Here is a 24,484-nt window from a genome sequence, read left to right as displayed (position 1 = left end):
AAATATTTGTGAGAGCGGATGTTATTAATGGAATGCGTAATTCGCTTCAGCTTCAGTCGTGTACCGCCATTTCGGACGTAGTCAGCTTTCCTTTTGTTGCTGAATGCATATTTCCACAACATTCAAATGAGCTGGAGTGGTTTCGCAGGGCTCCATCCTGGAGACATTCCAATGAAGTAAAAAGTGAATTAACTGGAAATTTTCACGGTTTGTTTCCGCATTTCACAGACACAAATCGAAAAAGGAAATGATTAAAATACCACTTCTCATTTTAGCTGCACTATCAGGTTATGAACTACACAGAAAAACTGCACTACGATAATTTTTGTATTCACTTTTAAAGTAATGAGTTGTTCGTGGTTTTTTTCCCTGTTGGACCTATATACCAGGTAATTCAAAAAGAAAGAACAGATTTCAGTTGTTTATTACAGACAGACTATACAGGATAGCCGGCCAGCGTGGCCGAGCGGTTCTAGGCGCTTCAGTCTGGAACCGTGCGACCGCTACGGTCGCAGGTTCGAATCCTGCCTCGGGCATGGATGTGTGTGATGTCCTTAGGTTTAAGTATTTCTAAGTTGTAGGGGACTGATGACCTCAGATGTTAAGTCCCATAGTGCTCAGAGCCATTTTTTTATACAGGATAGAAACACATTGCGCATGTCACTGTATAAAGGAAAGTTCTCAAAATTTTGACCACAAACACATATTGCTAGACTGGCAAAGGCGCATCATTTAGTGAAACCTGATGTTTGGCGAGTTAAGATGGCGGCGTCATGAAGTTAGTGTGTGATACTACTACGATTTTCTGAAACGAAATGACATTATAAGCTTTACGCGATGGTCTAAATAAGTTCTGCATTTGACCAAATTTTTGCGTACTAATTGAGCTTAACAGCCAACGGCCTTGTCACAGTGGTAACACCGGTCATTAGAGACGGAAGACAAGCTCGGTTTGTCTCAAGGATGGGGAAGGAAGTCTGGCGTGCCCTTTCAAAGGAACTATGCCAGAATTTGCTTGGAGCGATTTAGGGAAATCACGGAAAACCTAAATCTGGATGGGCGGACGCAGGTTTGAACCTCGTCCTCCCGAATGCGAGTCTAGTGTGCTAACCACAGCGCCAACTCGCTTGGCAAGTTTCTGGAGACAGGCGTGTGATTACAGTTGGTTATAATATGATGAAGGTGATCGTACTCTACAAGTATTTGTATTTGTCATCATACAGTTTTTTACATTTACATCTTTTGATGTCTGCAGACTTCGTTTTATGTTTTATACACTAGTTTAGCAAAACAGACACCTCTCATAATGATAATACACTCAAGCACCAAACAAACTGCTATAGGCATGCGTATTCAAATACAGATGGCTCTGAGCACTATGCGACTTAACTTCTGAGGTCATCAGTCGCCTAGAACTTAGAACTAATTAAACCTAACTAACCTAAGGACATCACACACATCCATGCCCGAGGCAGGATTCGAACCTGCGACCGTAGCTGTCCCGCGGTTCCGGACTGAGCGCCTAGAACCGCTAGACCATTGCGGCCGGCTCAAATACAGAGATATGTAAACAAGCAGATGACGGTGCTGCGGTCGCCAACGCCTATATAAAACATCAAGTGTGTGGCGCAATTGTTAGATCGGTTACTGCTGCTACAATGACGGGTTATCAAGATTTAAGTGAGTTTGAACGTGTGTTATAGTCGGCACACGAGCGATAGAGCACAGCATCTCCGAGGTATCGATGAAGTGGGGATTTCCCCGTACGACCATTTCACGAGTGTACCGTGAATATGAGGAAACGGGTAAAACATCAAATCGTTGGCATTGCTGCGGCCGGAAAAAGATCCTGCTAGAACGGGACCAACGACGACTGAAGAGAATCGTTCAACGTGACAGAAACGCAACCCTTGCTGCAGATTTCAATGCTGAGCCATCAACAAGTGTCAGCGTGGGAACCATTCAACGAAACATCATCGATATGGGCTTTCGAAGCCGAAGGCCCACTCGTGTACCCTTGATGACTGCACGACACAAAGCTTTACGCCCCCTCTGGGCCCGTCAACACCGACATCTACATCTACATCTATATCTACATCCATACTCCGCAAGCCACCTGACGGTGTGTGGCGGAGGGTACTTTGAGTGCCTCTATCGGTTCTCCCTTCTATTCCAGTCTCGTATTGTTCGTGGAAAGAAAGATTGCCGGTATGCCTCTGTGTGGGCTCTAATCTCTCTGATTTTATCCTCATGGTCTCTTCGCGAGATATACTGCTTGACTCCTCGGTGAAGGTATGTTCTCGCAACTTCAACAAAAGTCCGTACCGAGCTACTGAGCGTCTCTCCTGCAGAGTCTTCCACTGGCGTTTATCTGTCATCTCCGTAACGCTTTCGCGATTACTAAATGATCCTGTAACGAAGCGCGCTGCTCTCCGTTGGATCTTCTCTATATCTTCTATCAACCCTATCTGGTACGGATCCCACACTGGTGAGCAATATTCAAGCAGTGGGCGACAAAGTGTACTGTAACCTACTTCCTTTGTTTTCGGATTGCATTTCCTTAGGATTCTCCTAGTGAATCTCAGTCTGGCATCCGCTTTACCGACTTTATATGGTCATTCCATTTTAAATCCCTCCTAATGCCTACTCCCAGATAATTTATGGATTTAACTGCTTCCAGTTGCTGACCTGCTATATTGTAGCTAAATGATAAAGGATCTTTCTTTCTATGTATTCGCAGCACATTACACTTGTCTACATTGAGATTCAGTTGCCATTCCCTGCACCATGCGTCAATTCGTTGCAGATCCTCCTGCATTTCAGAACAATTTTCCATTGTTACAACCACTCGATATACCACAGCATAATCCGCAAAAAGCCTCAGTGAACTTCCGATGTTATCCACAAGGTCATTTATGTATATTGTGAATAGCAACGGTCCGACGACACTCCCATGCGGCACACCTGAAATCTCTCTTACTTCGGAAGACTCCTCTCCATTGAGAATGACATGCTGCGTTCTGTTATCTAGGAACTCTTCAATCCAATCACACAATTGATCTGATAGTCCATATGCTCTATCTGGTAGTTCATATGCTCTTACTTTGTTCATTAAACGACTGTGGGGAACTGTATCGAACGCCTTGCGGAAGTCAAGAAACACGGCATCTACCTGGGAACCCGTATCTATGGCCCTCTGAGTCTCGTGGACGAATAGCGCGAGATGGGTTTCACACGATCGTCTTTTTCGAAACCCGTGCTGATACCTACAGAGTGGATTTCTAGTCTCCAGAAAAGTCATTATACTCGAACAAAATACGTGTTCCAAAATTCTACAACTGACAATTGATATCTGGATACATTGAGCCTGGCCGGACGACTCTCGTTTCAAATTGTATCAAGCGGATGGGCGTGTGCGGATATGAAGACAACCTCATGAATCCATGGACCATGCCTGTCAGCAGGGGACTGTTCAAGCTGGTGGAGGCTCTGTAATTGTGTGGGGCGTGTGCAGTTGGTGTGATATGTGACCTCTGGTACGTCTAGATACGACTCTGTCAGGTGACGCGTGCGTAAGCATCCTGTCTGATCACCTGCGTCCATTCATGTCCATTGTGCATTCCGCCAGGACGATACTCCACCCCACACGCCCAGAATTCCTGCAGAGTGGCTCCAGGATCACCCTTCTGAGTTTAAACACTTCCGCTGGTCAGCAAACTCCCCCAGACATGAACATTATTGAGCATATCTGGGATGCCTTGCAACGTGCTGTTCAGATCCCCACCCCTTCGTTCTCTTATGATTTATGGACACCCCTGCAGGATTCATGGTGTCAGTTCCCTCCAGCACTACTTCAGACGTTAGTCGAGTCCGTATCACGTCCTGTTGCGGCACTTCTGCGTGCTCTCGGGGCTCTACACAATGTCAGGCAGGTGTGCCAGTTTCTTTGGCTCTTCAGTGTACATATTCTTCATTCTTCGATGGATGCCTACCGGTGTTTGTCCTTCGGCAGCCAAGAAAAGAATAGAAAGCTATTGCTCCTGCTTGGACGCAATTGGTAATAACGTAGTCATAGTTCACGCTTCCGCATTTACCGCATGTCGAAAAGTCACGATCGCCACACTAATTCCCTGCTTACATGCCGATGTGTAAATACTCTATCGGAGTTACGTTACGTTGCATACGCTCTACAGCAACACCCTCAAACGGAAACTTTTTGATCGCCCCTTATAATTCCCTCCATCAGCTGTGTACAGCAATCCCTCGATCGCACAGCACCGCGTGATCGTTAAGTTGACCGCGATCTCGATTTGCTCATCGTGCAGGAATGCCGGCTCGTACAGCAGAGTACGGCAGGGCGAGTCTCGCGTGAGGAGCGCCGGGCGCGCTGGTAATGCGTCGCGTGATCAAAGCGACCGACCCGCTGCGGGCCGAGCCAACGGATGTCGCGAAGTCGCCACGCCACAGCCGCGCTCACCCAGCTCTAATGGCCCGCCGCCACGCAACAACCGACTCGCCTTTGCTCCGTCCGTTTTGCACGCTCATCCGCAAACACCGTCCACCTCGGCGTGCTGTGCACACTTTAGCTGCCTCTCCTTTAACGTAGTTCCCGTTCCTTTTCGGTGTGACCGCCCAGCCGAAGGGTGGCTGTTATAGGGACCGGAAAAACCGACCGCTTGAAACCGATATCTCTATTTTAGTTCTGAACAGCCAATATTTTTCGTTATTTGTTTGGTCTCGATTACAATAGACACTTTTTCATTGTTTTTACCAATAACCGAGTAAAAAACCGAACATCGATTAGGCTTAGCAGCAGTGCTAAAATTTTTCGTTTTTAAATAAATCATTCTTAAAAAAGGACAACTTTTATGCGGTCAATTTGCATTGTTTTGAAATATTGCGTTATTATAGAAAATGGTATAAGAGATGAGTGCTGTTTTAACAACAACACCGACAGAAGAGACCAACAAACACATGGCATAAGAATTGGTGCAAGCACTGCTGAGACAACACTGCCCCTGTTGCTGTGTGTTGCGGCTTCAGGGAAGTACGTACATCCTATACAAGTAGTGTTAAACAATTAGTATTGACGATCCAATATATCAGAACCTTTGACAGATAGAGATCTGAAATTTTGGAAAGTATAGTTTCACTCATTTTCTAATTACTCAACCAGAATCATAATGTACAGGCCAGTAATTAGTTGGTTATGATCAGTAAGAATAATATGTAGAGTTCACCCACGAACGTCATGTAGATACCTCATGAAGAAGCTAGCCATTTGAACTGCGCCGTCACAATACATATAGGCGTATTCGGTAATGAAATTCGTCTTAAATAATCCATCACAATTTGAAAAGAAAAAAAATAACAGTGATGTCCTTTCTTAACCAGTGTTAAAGCTGTCAGTGACTCAGAAAGGTGTTCAATATCCAGCAAAAATTTTTTTTTAATCATTTGTCAAGGAACATAAAATGTCTGACAGGTAGCAAAGCAAGTTTTAAATCCAATTTAAAAACATTTCTGCTGGACGATTCCTGCTATTCCATTGACGAATTTCTGCTTAAAACTCATAACCAGTAAAAAATTAATAAAAAATTACTGAGTGTAGTGGCATCACTAAGAGTAAGATTAACAAAGTGTTCATTAATGTTAGCACTAATATTTATACACATCCTGTAAATTGTGTCGCTCCATATCATTTCAATAAAAGAATCGTCTTGATCTGTGGAAAATGTAGTCCGCAGCTCGTGGTCGTGCGGTAGCGTTCTCGCTTCCCGCGCCCGGGTTCGATTCCCGGCGGGGTCAGGGGTTTTCTCTGCCTCGTGATGACTGGGTGTTGTGTGCTGTCCTTAGGTTAGTTAGGTTTAAGTAGTTCAAAGTTCTAGGGGACTGGTGACCATAGATGTTAAGTCCCATAGTGCTCAGAGCCATTTGAACCGTTTTTGAACTTCGCTTAGCTCTCACAGCTACACCGAAAACTGATCTGACCATGACTGGTGCTTGCAACGAATTGAGGACATTACACAGCTGCCGTTCATGGTCTAAAACAACAGCGCAATATGCAAGCTTGGGCAGCCAGCATCTGCATTTCTGTTCAAGCAAACGATGCTTCCGTACTTTTGTCCAACCCCCTGTATGTAGATGTCGATCTAGTGCTCGATCGGCTAATGTCAGAAGACCTGGACCAAACAGTAAGTATCAGTGGTCACCAAGCCTTCCGGATTAACATTAGTTCAGCATATGAACAGACATAGCGCTATTGTTCAATCTTTCTACTTTTTAACTGTGAAAACTGACATTCTTGATAGTCTATAGCAATAAAGACCGTTATAAGCACCTGTCATTTTATAAAGCACTTTAACACATATGCTGTGATATATGTTGCATGTTATCCCACTGTTTGGTAATAAGAAAAACAGCTTACAACTTCCTTTGCCCCCCTCCCCCCCCCCCCTCCTCACCCCCGACGACTACTAAAATCCCACAAAAGCCTGCGAAGGGAACGGCAAGTTGTCTGTATTTCATACATTCCCATGCAGGCAGATCTCACTCCCCACATTGCCATGATTAAGACACTGGACTCGTACATTTGTGAGGAATGGGAATCAAATATCCGTCAGACGCTCAGACTTAAACTTTGCGTGGATTCCCTAAACAGAGTAAGGCGATTTCCATCCCCATCCTTGTTGACTTAGATTTGTCTCTAATTGTCCTTATGGTCTTCAGTCCGAAGACTGGTTTGATGCAGCTCTACACGCTTCTCTGTCCTGTGCATGCCTCTTAATCTCCGAATAACTATTACGACCTAAATACATTTGAACCCGTTTACTGTACTCAGCTCTAATTTTTATCCTACACATTTCCGTCCATTACCAAACTGACCATTCATTGATGTCTCGGGATGTGTCCAGTCAACCGATCCCTTCTTTTAATGAAGCTGCGCCATAAATTTCTGATTTCTCCAATTGAATTCAGTTCCTCTTCATTAGTTACACCATCTGCCCTTCTAATCTTCAGCATTTTTCTGTAGTACAATATTGTCTGAGCTGTTTGTCGTTCGTTATACTCCAGACAGATACCTTCAGAAATGCTTTCTGTGTTATATTCTCTGTCTTCGGTCATCATCAGTTATTTTATAGCCCAAATTTCAAAACTAATCTACTGCTTTTATGTCTCATACCCCAATCAGATTCCTTCAGCTACATTCCATTACCCTTATGTTACTTTACCCGATGTTCATCCTGTAACCTCTTTTCAAGACGCTATCCATCTCGCCTTGCTTTACATCACCGTATATACGACGTTAAACCCTATTTTTCCCATATTCCATCTCACTTTTAATATTCGTTTACGTTCTCCTGTGCACGTTTTTAATCCGTTAATCAGATTCCCTCCTCCCTTGAAATTCCACGAATATCTTCATGTAATCAAAACGTCCCATAGACCGTCCTAACAATTACAGAGTCGCAAGGGTCCTATTTTGCCCATATGTCAATGCTCCATTATCCACAGCATCTCCTAATCTCATAGCTCGCTTTTCGTATCATCCAAGTTCAAATGGTTCAAATGGCTCTAACACTATGGGACTTAACATCTGAGGTCATCAGTCCCGTAGACTTAGAACTACTTAAACCTAACTAACCTAAGGACATCACACTTTCCATGCCCGTGGCAGTATTCGAACCTGCGACCGTAGCAGCAGCGCGGTTCTGGACTGAAGCGCCTAGAACCGCTCGGCCACAACTCCCTCCTATAATCCAAGTCCATGTTCCCCCGTGGCGCCTATTCCCGTTCGTTAGATATTGTGATCCCTCCATATCGTTCCATATCCTTCCTTCCGACCGTTACCGAAATTTGATAGTCACGTACAGTAACATCCATCACATTATTGTGGCCAGCCGGATCGTTACCGTGTACGCACTATCAACCACATTATCGGCCCAAGGCTTTCTGAACAAGTTGCACGAACTGTAAAATTCTTTCATTACACTTTCATCTCATCTTTTCATTCCGTTTTTATATTTCAGATTAAGGTGCGCTTAAGTACAGAGGCTGGTGCTAATACGATACAAATGCGAGTTATATATATACAACTCTAAATAGGATTTATGTCTTTTCCTGTGTAACAGGAAATTGAAATAAATTAGTATTTGGACACAGTTGGTGAAACAGCTAGTTATAAATAAAAAACAAAAGCAGCTTGTATGCATATCATCCATTGCTGTATTGGATAAAGTAAGAGATACGTGCAAGTGATACAACCAAGCTTTTAAGTTTTGTTTATAGTGTAAACACAAAGTAAAATTGTTGGTAATTACTGAATTGTGCTACTGTTTGTATTAGTGTATGTGTGTTTTCACCCACAAAATCCTGTACCAACATTGTCCACCATGTGTTGCGTTAGTGACGTGAATATGCGAAATAAAGTGCTCTAGTTTGTGGTTCTGAATAAGCAAATCACAAAATTAAACAGTGACTGTTTGCTGCTCCCTGAAACGAAATCTAAAATCAAATTCACAGTCAGGGAGTTCCACAAAGTGCACGATGGATGAAATGAATTTAATAGTGGTATCTCTTGTCCTTGTAATCTTACTACATCTGTAATACTGCCTCTTCGACGTAAGAGCTAGACATTAATGGAGACAAAAACTGCAACCGCGTCTCATATCTTCTCGAAAATTAGCTTCCCTTTTTTTTAATTTTCCACGTTTTGAACTCCCAAATAGTTTAGCAAACTTTAGATTACTTTCCCTCTCAGTGCTTCTGCCGCATTTCACCATATTTCGAACATCTTAGTTCTTTGTACATTGACAACACCTTTCTCTACCTCAAAAAACGTTGCAAAACAATATGTTCTTTGAACAGGCAAATGTCCCGAGTTCGAGTCTCGGTCTGGCACACAGTTTTAATCTGCCAGGAAGTTTCAAATCTGTTCTTTCTTTTTATTCTCCCTTTCCTCACTAAGCGCAACATCTGATTTGCTTTTGTTGTGCCAGAGCCTTACCTTCAGTCCAGCACTTCTTCAGCTTGTTTCTACGTACTTCTGAATAAATTTCTAGTCATCAGTTTACAAGCGTGAGATGTCAGATTGATGTTACGTGCCTAAACCACGTAAAAACTTGCCAGAATTTTGATACCGGTGAAAACGAGTCGATTCATGTCGTATCTCAATGACCTAGGGAAAGCACCTACGTCCATTCACCAAGATAAGTGCCGATCGCGACAAAAAGATACGAAATTCCTACGAAACGTTGCATGACACGACAGTGTTACAAACGTGAGGTAGCTATTAAAATCGAGGTAAAAATAAACTACATGAACGAATCACGGAATTGTGAAAGACAAGGTTATGACGAATAGCTAACCGAAAGTTAACACCAATATTTCATATCCCTTCTGACGGTAGGAATAAATTACTTTTCTTCCAAAATTCGTGACATGCGACCAATGTTCCTTCCGTTTGGAGTTCACGTAACATGTCTTGGATAACGCTCTTGAATAAGTAATCACAGGTACCAATATCCCCGCTTCTTCCGGTCATTCGTGACCGGAGCTGCTACTTGTCAGTCCTCTAATGGACTCATAAGGGCTGAGTGCACCCCACTTGCCAACAGTAGTCAGCAGACCCAGATTGCCACAATGATATAAGAAACATTTGCCACTATCTAACAACATGTGCTTATTTTTTACCCTAGTGGACCACTGAGTGTATTTGTGATTGGATGCCATTTCTGTCGCCATATATTCATTTCTCCTAAGTTGGGAAAGAAAGTGCTTTATGTCGTTTTCATTGCACGTCAACACCTCAACATCATCAGCAGCAGCAGATGGACAGGGCAAGGAGCCCCTTGTGCCTGGCCACGTCGATCACCAGACCTAAATACCCTTCATTTTAACTGTGGGACACATCTGTATATGGTGAACCAGGGTCTACTCTGTAGACTCTTACACAGCGTGTCTGTGTAGTCATTGACGCGGTTTGGGCTGCGGCCTGGAACATTCGAAAGTGTGAGGCAATCCAAAACGCGATGGGTGACACTTGCATTGCATCCCACAGCGACCTCTTTTAATAAATTGTATGATGTGGAAGACCTTAATGCCATGTAATCTGGATTGTCACTATCCAATTCTAACTGCTTCATCAGTGACTCGCCGTCCGTTTCCGTACATATATTGTTATGATTTTATTATTATTATTATTATTTCTTTCATCTCCCACTTAATACTGACCCCGTAAACTGCTGGTGCTCTAGCTTATGTGTGGGTTGGTTACGTTGTTGCCTACAGGTTGCCTGCTGGACAGCGCTCCCCCTGATGTGCCCCCGAGGAACCCGTCAATGAACCGGCTCAACGGGCGCATCGCGAGCGGAGTGGCGGCCGGCAACCCCGCCGACAGGGACGGCGACTTCGAGCCGTCCTGCCTCGTCCGCACGCCCTCCGGGAACGTCTACATACCGACAGGTAGTGGTACCCACTCCAGCACGCTTCTCCCTTGGCTTAACGTCTACATACCAACAGGTAGTGGTACCCTTTCTAGCACGTTTCTCCCTCTGACTTGACGTCTACATTCCGACAGGCAGCGGTAGCCACCCCAGCCCTCTTCTCCCTGTGGCTTAACGCCTACACACTAACAGGTAGTGGTACCCACTTGAACACGTTTCCCCTTTTGGCTCGATGTCTACATACTACTGGCAGGTAGTGGTAAATCCCGACTTGGTTGGACGGCCCTGCCCATATTGCTCCAAACGTTCTCGGTTGATGAGAGACCTGGCGAGCTTGCTGGCCACGGTAGGGTTTGGCAAACACGAAGACAAGCAGTAGAAACACTTGCTGTGTGCTGAAGAACCTTACTGAAATGTAAACCCAGTATGGTTTACCACGAAGGGCAACAAAACAGTATGTACGAGGGCAGTTCAATAAGTAATGCAACACATTTTTTTTCTGAAACAGGGGTTGTTTTATTCAGCATTGAAATACACCAGGTTATTCCCCAATCTTTTAGCTACACAACACTATTTTTCAACGTAATCTCCATTCAATGCTACGGCCTTACGCCACCTTGAAATGAGGGCCTGTATGCCTGCACGGTACCATTCCACTGGTCGATGTCGGAGCCAACGTCGTACTGCATCAATAACTTCTTCATCATCCACGTAGTGCCTCCCACAGATTGCGTCCTTCATTGGGCCAAACATATGGAAATCCGACGGTGCGAGATCGGGACTGTAGGGTGCATGAGGAAGAACAGTCCACTGAAGTTTTGTGAGCTCCTCTCGGGTGCGAAGACTTTTGTGAGGTCTTGCGTTGTCATGAAGAAGGAGAAGTTCGTTCAGATTTTTGTGCCTACGAACACGTTGAAGTCGTTTCTTCAATTTCTGAAGAGTAGCACAATACACTTCAGAGTTGATCGTTTGACCATGGGGAAGGACATCGAACAGAATAACCCCTTCAGCGTCCTAGAAGACTGTAACCATGACTTTACCAGCTGAGGGTATGGCTTTAAACTTTTTCTTGGTAAGGGAGTGGGTGTGGCGCCACTCCATTGATTGCCGTTTTGTTTCAGGTTCGAAGTGATGAACCCATGTTTCATCACCTGTAACAATCTTTGACAAGAAATTGTCACCCTCAGCCACATGACGAGCAAGCAATTCCGCACAGATGGTTCTCCTTTGCTCTTAATGGTGTTCGGTTAGACAACGATGGACCCAGCGGGAACAAACCTTTGAATATCCCAACTGGTGAACAATTGTGACAGCACTACCAACAGAGATGTCAAGTTGAGCACTGAGTTGTTTGATGGTGATCCGTCGATCATCTCGAACGAGTGTGTTCGCGCGCTCCGCCATTGCAGGAGTCACAGCTGTGCACGGCCGGCCCGCACGCGGGAGATCAGACAGTCTTGCTTGACCTTGCGGCGATGATGACACACGCTTTGCCCAACGACTCACCGTGCTTTTGTCCACTGCCAGATCACCGTAGACATTCTGCAAGCGCCTGTGAGTATCTGAGATGCCCTGGTTTTCCGCCAAAAGAAACTCGATCACTGCCCGTTGTTTGCAACGCACATCCGTTACAGACGCTATTTTAACAGCTCCGTACAGCGCTGCCACCTGTCGGAAGTCAATGAAACTATACGAGACGAAGCGGGAATGTCTGAAAATATTCCACAAGAAATTTCCGGTTTTTTCAACCAAAATTGGCCGAGAAAAAAATGTGTTGCATTACTTATTGAACTGCCCTCGTAGAATATCGTCGACATACCGTTCCGCTGTAACGGTGCCACGAATGACAAACCAATGGCACCCCAGACCACTCTTGGTTGTTGAGCCGTATGGTGGGTGACAGGTTGGTACCCCACCTCTGTCAAGGCCTTCTCCAGTTACGTCTTCGCTGGTCATCGGGGCTCAATTCGAAGCGGGAATCATCAGTGAAGACAATTCTATTCCAGTACACAAAACACTGGAATCGTGATTGCATTCTCGATGTCTACTGCAATCCATATTGATTCGGCGCGCTGTATTATTTCCTAATGTTGGCAACGGAAACAATTCGTACCGACCCGAAGTCATCCGACTTCAATCGACTCTGCCTCCCCCAGAAAAGTGTACAGATGCGTTGTTGTACTGTGTGTAGAAATCTAATATGATTCGTACACGTTTTGTAAGCAAAACAAAGCGTATAAACAAGTGCCGTGACATTTACTTCAAAGTGCTGTACTACGGACCTGTTTATCGAAAACAATGTACCGGTATTCCACATGACCAAACTAGTTGCGCACAGCAGTAGAATGAAAGACTTGAACGAGAAAGTAAAATGACCCAGCAGCAGGAAGGAAGATACGTTTGCTCTGTTGAATGAACTATTGTGTAACGGTGGTCATTCGCGCACGCGCGCGCTTGTGTTTGTGTGTGTAGCTTACGGGCACTCAACGCCGAGATTATCAACTTACTGACAGAGCAGATAAACTATACGAGGAAGTCGACCAATTAGTACAATTATTTAAAAATCTGTTAGTTGTGGAGGACTGAAATGTGAGTTTCAGGGTGCAAAAACAGACATTATTGAGAAATGATGGCCTGGAGAAACAATTGAGGTAGATAAAACTTCCTGGATTTTCATGTCGTGTTTCACACAGTTCTAATAAGGAAGATAAAAGACCTATTGAAACTGATGGGCGAGGGTATTTAGCTGTGACTTTCTTCCAAGAGTAAATAAAATTTGTGGGCTTGAAACAGACTGAAATGAAACCATTGAAAATCGCATGCAACGGAAAAATATTAGAAAAAAACAGCGGTTGCAGATCAGTTAATCCCACAGTTGAGTGAGTTGTAGGAGTAGGAAAAAACTTTAATAAACACTGAAGAATACTGCGCACATTACCGAGGATCCCTCATGTGTAAGGTGTGCTCAATGTGAGATAATATCGAACTGTTTTAAAATTCTGTGCCTCATTCGTTTCATTATGTTTCTTGATTACAGTTAAGTTGGCCATTTATGCTGTTGAAGTACTATAAATCAACTCAAAATTCTAATGCAAACTATTTTTCATTTGTTTAATAGTATTAGTGAACTTATTTCTGTAAAACATTTCAGATATACCAAAGAACTCTGCCCTGGACTACAAATCCAACTCCTCCTGTAGCAGCCCATCGAAAGGAGACATACAAAAGAACTCAGAAAGGTATGTAACATAAGATTTACTAAACAGTCCGTAATATTTTTCTCACGAGCAACCTTGATTCGTGCTCTCCCAGTGTTTTACTGATATTATTTACTCGTTACGTGGATCTGCCTAAGTTCGGATCCTCATGAAATGAATTGCAATCAGTCAAAGGAAAGCAAATGGCATTTATACATTATCCAGTTCAGTATTATTCAACAAACAGTAATGTAGTTCTTTCATATTGTTAAAAATACCAAATACGATTATTGTTTTTTTTTTTTGTAAATTTACATGTTGAACCTTGCTTGCATTCTTTGTAGGATATATGTACATAATGTGCATCAAAATACTTGTTAGACTTCTCCATTAAATAAATACCAGTATGTTTTCTAAATTTATCTTGCAGTATTAGTTTTCATGATGAAAAGTGCATTAAATATGGCAGTGTGCACATAAATATGGTGCTATAGATCAACAACCTTTATTTGGCATTCACATTCGGCTTTGGCAACCCAAAACCAAATTATTACCTTTCAGGCTAATCTAGACAATGGGTTATGCTATTAATAAGTCTATGACAACAACCAAGATTTCAGGAAATGAAGGGTGATGGGGTGGGGTCCCATATCACACCCCAGCTACTTTACTTTTGTCTGTATTAGCTGATCATGAATAAACTAGTCATGGTTTGAAACTTCCTGGCAGATTAAAACTGTGTGCCAGACTGAGACTCGAACTCGGGACCTTTGCCTTTCGCGGGCAAGTGCTCTACCAACTGAGCTACCCAAGCACGACTCACGCCCCATCCTCACAGGTTTACTTCCGCCAGTACCTCGCCTCCTACCTTCCGAACTTTACAGAAGCTCACCTTGGTTCGCAGCAGAGCTTCTGTAAAGTTTGGAAGGTAGGAAACAAGGTACTGGCGGAAGTAAAGCTGTGAGGATGGGGCGTGAGTGGTGCTTGGGTAGCTCAGCTGGTAGAGCACTTGCCCGCGAAAGGCAAAGGTCCCGAGTTCGAGTCTCCGTCCGGCACACAGTTTTAATCTGCCAGGAAGTTTCATATCAGCGCACACTCCGCTGCAGAGTGAAAAATCTCATTCTACTCATGGTTTACTATTCTCATTCAGTATAATATTTTTAGCACAGTTTACCTGCTATATGTATGACACAATTTGTCTGCACCCAACAAAGATACCATTTCCTAATAATTGCTTATGTTTGTCTGCACTCATCAAAGATACAATTTCCCAATATATGGATGTGTTGGCTTGTACCCTCTTCACACTTATATAAAGTTGTGCTATAACGGTTTAGTCTCTTTTCACTGAACAGAAGAAACTTACCAATGTTAGTGCTTGCCCAATCCATTGAATGGATTATTTATTTGAAATCACTGTCACATCGCATCCATTCCACAATATGTACCCTGTCAGTATATTCAAGGTTACTGACACCTAGACTTCTGCTGTGCATAGTACATATTCTGCTGCAATACTGAAGACACTATGTAAAATGTAAGAGTTCCACAGTCCTCAAATGATCAGTGTTAACCACTATTAAAAAAAATAAATAAATAAAGAAGCTGAGTACTATTTTATGCTTAAGTAGACTATGTTGTTCTGTAAAAATGGTATTAAGTTCCAGTACCTTGCACTGTTTCATAATTATTGTATTTACAAACACTGTGAAGTCTCATTATGTTCTCTCTGTATAGTTTATTTACTTTCAGTTATATAATATAATTACCTTAGCATGTGTAGGATACTTCTGTCACTGTCCAGACAATGTTATTTTGAGTGAATAAAAAGATATATTTTAACATATTCATGGTATATATATTTTGCAACATTAAAGTTTAAAAAATTCATACTCAGTCATGCTTAAGAAGCTGCATGAATTTCAGAGTCATAAGACTATTATACTTTGTGAATATTTTAATTTTAATTTTCATGTAAATTTAAATTGTAATGTAGATATTCTAGTTGTGTTAAAACAGAGCTAAACAGAAAATACAGTAACTGAAACAATATCATAATTATTGCAGGTGTTCATTGCCATTTGGGACTCCTGTTCCTGTTCTGCCCGTCCGGAATAACCTGCGCCGCCCAAACTCCAGTCATTTCCCACCGTCACGATTTCAGTTTAGGAAAGGCATCACATCGAAATGTACATGGAAGTGCACAGCAATTGTCTTCATCATTTTGTCAGTTGTATTAACTACTGCACTGACTTACATGTCAGGTAATTAATTTCTTGAATGAAATACGAACTGGTAACCTGTTTTGATTATGAAGTGCTGCAGTGTATGTGTTGTTGATACTTGCATAATATAGTCATATCATTAAGTAATTAATGCCATTTGGTCAACAGTGTAGCTTTCATTTACTTATTCAGTTATTTACTGAAGACTGAATGCTTCTGTTAGCTGAGAGCCTCCTTTCTGTCATTTGGAATCTGGGGTGACTCCTTATTCTTCTGTTTTTCCCCTTTCACCACATTTGCAACTTTTCTCATCAAATTTCATGATTATTTGTCCGACAATCACTACTCTTCTCACTAGAATTTTGAACACATTGATGAAATTTCTCTGTAACTTCTCCTGTTACGAATATTCCACAGTATAATCAGAGTAACTTCTTTTTGTCAATAATAGGATACAGTAACTTCTTTTCCTTTTTAAGAGTCTTTTTACTAGCTTTCCTGTTAATTTTATTTGTTCAACCTGACTGAAGCAAGAACTAATAGTATATAACATTTTAATAATAAAATAATAAAATGTCTGCTTGTGTCTGTGTATGTGCGGATGGATATGTGTGTGTGTGTGTGCGCGAGTGTATACCTGTCCTTTTTTCCCCCTAAGGTAAGTCTTTCCGCTCCTGGGATTGGAATGACTCCTTACCCTCTCCCTTAAAACCCACATCCTTGCGTCTTTCCCTCTCCTTCCCTCTTTCCTGATGAAGCAACCGTTGGTTGCGAAAGCTTGAATTTTGTGTGTATGTTTGTGTTTGTTTGTGTGTCTATCAACTTGCCAGCGCTTTCGTTTGGTAAGTCACATCATCTTTGTTTTTAGATATATTTAATAATAGTAAATTATTAATGCTGTTTCTAACAGCTGTTTCACTTGTTCAGCTTATATCTCGACTCATTTCACATTCCTGAAGATTCGCCTTCACAGTGTCTACAGAATACAGTAAATGTACTGGTAGTGTATCTTATTTAAAGGCTCTTAAATGTCGCTTTACAACAGCAGTAAAAATAAAATACAACTGAGGCACATTCTTTTTCATGTCTACAACGAAAAGCTCCATTGTGTAATTATAGGTATGCAGTAGGTAAATGTGAGCAATCATTTCACATGAACTAGGACTCCTTGTGTGTATGTTGGCAACTGCAAATGTGTCGTAAGTTGTACAGGACTTGTGAAACTCATCTAGAAATATACTTCTGCAATTTTTGAAAGGGGAAATGTTCATGACATTTTGTTTAGGGAAACCAAACATCATAAGGATCAGTTACTCAATGGTTTTTTGGATTAGGTGACTCTCCCTCAGTCCTGATAATGATAGCTGTAGGAAATCCAGAAGTATCAGTGTAAAATCAAAAGAAATGCATTCCACTGGTGAGAGTATTAAAATCTTTATCGCTTACTGGTGAAGCATTCACAACACAGAGACAGAATTTGAAGTGCTCCAGAAAAATGGTGAGGCCCACAAAATACTAGGTACTACAGCTGGTTGAAACCTGAAATTGACAGCAGTGAGATTTTCGTGGAAAATTCAAGAGTATATTGAAAGAATGCAACTCAAATCCATCAAGATGGAACTTGAAGCTGCATGTGAGATTTTTTGGGCAAGACTCAGTATCAGGGGTTGGTAATTGGATCCTTCTAACACCCATCGGTCTCATTTTGTGATGTAACTGAAAACTTTAGAGAGACCCACAGTTCACTCGTGCAATAAGTTCTCCAGTCACTCTGTAATCATCAGTGGAGACTTTAGTTGTCACACAATGAGTGGGGAAAATTATAGTTTGTTAGTGGTTGGTGGGATAAGATTAGTAAATGCCTTTTTGATGAAAATATATTAGATCCAATGGCAACAAACATCTTTGAGGATGTCCACATCGAAACTGGTATTAGTGATGGTTAACTCAGTTTTCAACTGATCATTTAAAAAGGAAAATCCAGGAGAATTGCCCCAGTTTAATCCTCAAACCACTGAAAAGATGAATGAAATAAGTATGTGTCAGTGGTGTTGAGGAACAGCTGAAATAGTTAAAATTGAACAAAGCTCCAGGACCCATACTGAATTTGCAGCTGCGTTTCTTCTAACTATAATCTGTCATAGATCCCTCAAACAAAAAACTGTGCCCATTCTTGGAAAAAAACAGAGGTCACACCTGTCTGCAAGAAAGGTAGTAGAAGTGACCCACAAAACTATCGTCCAGTGTCCTCAACATCAGTTTGTCGTAAAATCTTAGACCATATTCTGAACTCAAACATAATGAGGTATCTTGAACGGAATGATCTCCTCAATGCCAACCAGTGTGGATTCCAAAAGCATCAATCATGTGAAACCCAACTTCCACTTTCCTCACGTGACACACTGAAAGCTTTGGATCAAGGCAGTCTGGTAGATGCAGTATTTATTTCCGAAAAGCATTACTTTAGACTCAGCACCACACCTACACATATTGTCAAAAGTACAATCATATGGGATATCAAGTGAAATTCACGACTGGATTGAGAACTTTTTGGTAGGGAGGATACAGCATGTTCTCTTGGACGGAGAATCATCATCAGATGTAGAAGAATATTCAGGTGTGCCCCAGGGAAGTGTGTTGGGGCCCTTGCTGTTCATGTTGTATATTAATGACCTTGCAGACCACATTTTTTAGTAACCTCAGACTTTTTGCAGATGATACAGTTATCTGTAATGAAGTACTGTCTGAAAGAAACTGGATAAATATTCTGTCAGACCTTGACAAGGTTTCAAAGTGGTGCAAAGATTGGCAACTTGCTTTAAATGTTCAGAAATGTGAAACATTGCATTTCCCAAAATGAAAAAAAATGTGGTACCCTATGACTGTAATATCAACGAGTCACTGTTAAAATCACCGAACACATACAAATACCGGTGTGGAACATTTTGTAGGGATATGAAATAGATTGATAACGTAAGCTCAGCTGTGGGTAAGGCAGTGGTAGACTTCAGTTTACTGCTAGCATATTGGAGAAGTGCAATCAGTCTACAAAGGAAATTGCTCACAAATTACTCGTGCAACCAGTTCTACAATATTGCTCAAGCATGCCAAATACGACTAGCAGGAGATATTGAATGTCTACAGAGAAGGGCAGTACAAATGGTCACAGTTTCTTATGATCCATGGGAGAGTGTCACAGAGGTGCTGAAGGAACCGAGTTGCAAGGCTTTTTGAAGGTGGATGTAAACTATCCAAAGAAAGTCTGTTAACAAAGTTTCAAGAACCAGCTTAAAATGATGATCTAGGAATATACTACAACCCCTTACTTATTGCTCACATAGGGATCGTGAGGATAAGATTAGAGTAATTACTGCACACATTGAGACATTCAAACAATCATTCTTCCCATGCTTCATATTTGAATGGAAAGGGAAGAAACTCTAATAACTGGTACAATGGGACGTACCCTCTACTATGCTCTTCACGGTCATTTGCAGAGTATAGATGTAGCTGAAGATGTAGATGGTAGCCGGGATGGTGTTGCAGTTATTGAAGGGCATAAATTTTTAATTTTCCTACAAGACAACTATCTGGCTCCACACAATAAACAGATACAAATGTAGCTAACTCTCTTGTTTTATTTCGTTCTTTTCTTTTTTGTTTTATTTTTATACAATCTACTGTTTGTTGATTTCCATTCATTTTTTAATTTAGTATGTCTTCAAAATGTGTCAGGATTGCTGTAGCTTTGTTGCCTATGAACTGATGAAGAACTACACTGAGTGAAATACGTTATGACATAATATGTGCTGTATCATAAAAAATGGGTATATCGAGCATGTGTAGTATTTGTAACAAAACCACAGTGAGTGTATAATTACTTTATTAAATCATAATTTGTAACTATTGCACTGTTTATCTTGTTGCTATATTTGAACTTTATTCATGAACTAGTGAATAGATCAATCTATAATAATTCTCCAACTTCCGTAGTTGCATTCCAGTATTCATGTGATGGAAAATTTTTTTGTATTTCACTTGCATATTTAGCTTACTGTCTGAGTCTTATAATTCATATATAACACATACAAGACTAATTAGCAGTTAGAAATAAAGTGCAGCAAAAGTGCTGTAGTATTCTGTTGTGATAGAGTAATAATATTTTATAGAGTAAAAGAGTGACTAATTTCTTTTGCTTTTATTTTCAGTTGTTAACTTACTAAACTGGTCATATCAGAGTGCCAAAACCTGCAAGGTCCTTGTTGGGGAGAACACTGAGGTATATCCTAAAGCCTCTGCTGAGGTTAACCGCTCATCCTCTCGTCCTCGGCCCTCTCCAGGAGGAGGTAAAGTTCTCTCCACTGCCAATGACGCCAGTCCAGTAGAGCCAGCACGGAAGCGTTGGCGTAGAACTGTCACCCAGCATGCACCACACCCTGCCATTTCTCTTGTTGATCCTCATGTTATAGCACAAAGTGGTGAAGTAGCTCTAGACCTTGATGTTGTGCATGATGACAATATAACTGCTCTTCCGGGTTCTGTGCATGTTGAAAAATTGACAGCCCAAACTGGCACAAATGAGCATGCTGATGTGTCTGTTCCACTGTCTTTGAAACAAGTCAACACTAACTCCCCATCCAGTGAACAGGTGTTTGAGAATAAAAGTGGCAGTGATGCAGCATCTATGGATACTGCTGTCCCAAGTGCTGTCCAAAATGACTATGGTGTTTTTGCATATGGGCAAGATGAAGTGAAGATTGTTAGATTAACGCATGATTCTGTAACTCTGAAACCAGGTGGTAATGAGCTTCCTCCTCATACCAGTCCTGATGCCAACAAACTGAATAATGAAATTCGCGGTAACATACCTCTTCTACAACACCCAAGAGATTTTAATAGTAAAGACATTATAGGTAAATTCACAGAGGAAGACAAAGATGAGGACAAAGACGAAACTGATGAAAACAATAACACTGAGAAAGCACCAAAACTTAAAAATAAAAGTGAAAATGTGTTACCTGGTGTTTTGTGGGATAAGAACATGGAAAATGAGAAACAGCCTTCAGTAGCTGTGAAAGTTAATGCCAGCACAACTAACCTTACTACAACATCAACTCACGAACACCATTCAGATATTCTGGCACTTCAAAATGAAAATGCTAGTCATGAACATCGTATGGAAAATTCATTTTTTTCTAATTTCAATGGCAGTGACCCAGCAGAAGAAAATGTGACAGAAAGTAGCACCTATTTCACTGGCCTTGATGAAAATTTCTCAGAGAATTTGACAGAGCATGAAGAAGTAAGTGCATCCCTGAAGCATGGTTCTTTATTAACACTGCATCCCATAAAAATGAGTGATCCTAACAACTATAGTATAGAAATTCTTACTACAGTTTCTCCAAATACATCGCATAACTATCCTGCAAACAGCTCATCAGATGTGCGCCTTGTGACTATGCCTGTTGTTGACAGTGTTTTACCTAAACCACCAAAACGAGTGCTTGTTAACGTAACAGTAGCTATGCAGGATGAAACTTTTGGTTCACATCAGTCAGTATATGTATTCTCCATGTCTGTATCTGCTGCAGGCAATGCCACTAGTGATGCAACAAAAGTAAATGTTGTTCATCCTGCTCAAAAGGTGGCAAATGTGCTTCTCAGCTTGAACACTTCAGATGACACCCAAATGCTGTTAGCACATCAGGAGCACTCTCACACGACCCCATTCATCACTACTAGCTCCACTACAACCACCACAACTGCACCACCTCATCTGAATGGAGCCGTGTGTGAGTGCTCTTGCCCATGCTTGGATCAGGAAGTTGATTATGATGACACAGAAATAAATACACCCACCTCTATCAACACTGACACTTCAATAATTGCAGGAAGAGAAATCAGTAATGGGACTGAACCATCAGTTGAAGAACATACTACGCTCAAAGAGAGTTCTGAATATCATCAGTTCTTTTCAACTCCAGCCATAACTCAAAGCACTGAAAGTGATGAGAAAGGACAGTATACTTCAGATCTCCCAACGAGTACTTCATATGAGGGTAATGAGGGTACTGTTTCTACAATGTATTCAACAAATACTGAAGACCCTCTTCCATCCAGAGAGAGAACAGAGACAGAGACTGTTACTGTCACCACAGTAACAACACAGGCAAATAGCGCACCAACTTGGTCATCTACTGAGACAAGCAGCTTAGCGAGTTCTACGAGTCGGGACTGTGGATCATTGCTGGTGAACACTACGCCTCCTACTCCACCCATCTTAATTCTTGAAGGTGAGGCTATATTTCTATAAACAGTCAGTTCCTAACACCATACTGATAAGCATGTAATAAAACTAAACTGCTTTGTGCTCAGAAACAAAATTTGGTATTTTTACATTGATAATAACCATGAATAACTATTCCATTAAGCTTGGCAAGGGATCCTGGATGAAGAATATCATAGAAAGCTTATAAGAATTGGAAGTGAGAAGGAAGTAATTATGGTAGCCAATATCCACATAAATGGAAAATAATTGTAGCTTAACTGACAGGTATAGGCTAACATTTCATATCCTTCACATTCTCTTATTACTTGCATTATTTTGCTTTCAGATCACCCATTTATTTCTGTTCAAAAAGACATCTTTCATATTTGATCTTTTCATTCTTCATCTCTTGTTCCTCATTTTTATATTATTGCACCTCAGATTTGTTGTTGTTACTCCTGCTGTTTTTCTATTCCCTTCTTATCACCACACTACATTTCCAGTCAAAATAGAGGTTTTAGTGCTGCTATTAAGAGCAGTGACATGGTTATCTATTTTATTAAAGTTTCAAAGCTAATGAATTTGCTGTTCTCCTTATACCAACAATTACACAGGAAAAAGCAAGTCATTCATCATGCATTTAAACCTTTGTTTCTTGCTGCTTTATCCCGCAGAATCATTTGTTGCCACTGGTACAATGGGTCACTCCCTCTACCATGCACTTCACAGTGACTTGCAGAGTATAAGTATACATGTACATGTCTCTTTCATATGAAACATTTCTTTGTCTGACTCAAGTGACAGCGTGCAGCATAGTTCATGGTGCAAAGTGCTCACTGTTGATTATCACCTTCTTTCCTATCAAATCCCAAGCAAGTGGCACAATTGTTAAAGGACCAGACTCTCAATCAGGAGCAGCCTAGTCTCAATCGCAATCTAGTCATACTTATCAAAGTTTTCTGTGTCTTCTCTAAACTTTAAGGGACTGCTGAAATGGTCCCTTTGAAACCCACTATTTATTTCTATTCTCGCTTGTACTCAATCTTTGTCATTGACAAGACATTACATCCTAAACTTCTTTCCTTTTTTTTCCCTATCAAACAGATATTGCACCTTTTTCACCAAAATGATAGGTACTAGCAGTATTCCTACTCATTATTAATCCATATCACTTTACATTCCATAAGACGTGCTTGTATTCTTAGCCACTAGCTAAAAAAAAACTAAACAAAACACATTAAAAAGGTGAATTTAAGCTACTGGTAATTACTGTTTTTCTGTTCACAAGGGCAGTATGATGTGAAGATTTGAGATTGATCATGGTTTCAGTCCTAGTGATCAATGGGCCTCACTTCTGTGTATATGGTAGGAACACATAACTGCTCAGATTTGACATGATAATTCGCAAATCAGAACTAACTAACATGTTAATTGGGCAGCTTTCAAGGAAGAACTTCCTCGGCTGTCATGCAAGAGCAAGCAATAACTCAATATTTCTCAGTACTAAACTACAAGAGGGATCTTTCCTTACCCTTAAGAAAGGAAAGGACAATATAACAAAATATATTAAAGAAAAGTCACCACTAATTTGAAATCTGAATTGTAGGAAAAGTCATTATTCTTCACTGTTAATATTTTGAAAATACTAATCCTCAAATGTGCTAAAAAGAAAGGAAAAAAGGAGAAAGAAATCAACACATACAAAAACAGTTCCCTTACTTTGGTGTATGTAGTTTTTGTGAACAGTATTTAATTAGAAATTTATATTGGTTGATGCCAGTGATTTGAGAAATTGCTCAATGTTATTTCTGAAACCTCTCAGTGATGACTTCTCTATGTTGCATGCAAAATGTGAGTAAATTAACTTTCACTTATCGGGAATGGGCATTGCTTTGGTGCTGCACTGAAACAGAAACAAAGAGAAAAGCCATCGTTTATACTACGGAATCAAATTTATATGATGGCGTTTCTCTTTACAAATACTTATTTTCCTACACTGTAAGAAACTGCATGCCGCATAAGAAGCAATTTTTTGGTTATGGTTGAATAAGTAAAACTTTTTAGTAGATAGTTGTAAGTTATTATGTTACTACTTTTAAAAAAATTATAATATTCAGTAATTTCTGTAGTTTTATCTCACTTGCTTTGTAGTTTGTTTCTGCACATATAAATTTTTATGTGGTTTGTAGGCTTCTATTTTAAATTTCTGGGCATCAGTGATGTTTAACATAAGGATAACGCTACAGCAACTCGTATTATATTTTCAATTCTGTAACAGTTGCTACAAATTTACTTATATTCAATACTATGCATGCAAGAGCAGCAATTCAACAGTGAGTTGAAATTAGA

General features: G+C 41.0%; 1 protein-coding gene across 4 annotated transcripts in view; it reads left to right on the top strand.

Annotated features, from left to right (window-relative positions):
• The first annotated feature begins 10,295 nt into the window (after positions 1-10,295).
• Positions 10,296-24,484, top strand: part of LOC126095206 (teneurin-m) — a 72,262-nt gene continuing 58,073 nt past the window's right edge. For 2 of the 4 annotated variants that reach the window (XM_049909941.1, XM_049909939.1), the window contains exons 1-4: positions 10,296-10,467; positions 13,597-13,684; positions 15,710-15,906; positions 20,076-22,160. In XM_049909941.1, coding sequence (XP_049765898.1) covers positions 10,341-10,467; positions 13,597-13,684; positions 15,710-15,906; positions 20,076-22,160 — 2,497 coding nt within the window. In that variant the 5' untranslated portion in view covers positions 10,296-10,340. The remainder of the gene's footprint in view (positions 10,468-13,596; positions 13,685-15,709; positions 15,907-20,075; positions 22,161-24,484) is intronic. The other 2 variants (XM_049909942.1, XM_049909940.1) reach the window with 2 other exon arrangements.

Source organism: Schistocerca cancellata, chromosome 8 (genome assembly GCF_023864275.1).
Source record: "Schistocerca cancellata isolate TAMUIC-IGC-003103 chromosome 8, iqSchCanc2.1, whole genome shotgun sequence".
Classification (NCBI taxonomy): domain Eukaryota; kingdom Metazoa; phylum Arthropoda; class Insecta; order Orthoptera; family Acrididae; genus Schistocerca; species Schistocerca cancellata.
This window is presented reverse-complemented; position numbering and strand designations above follow the sequence as displayed.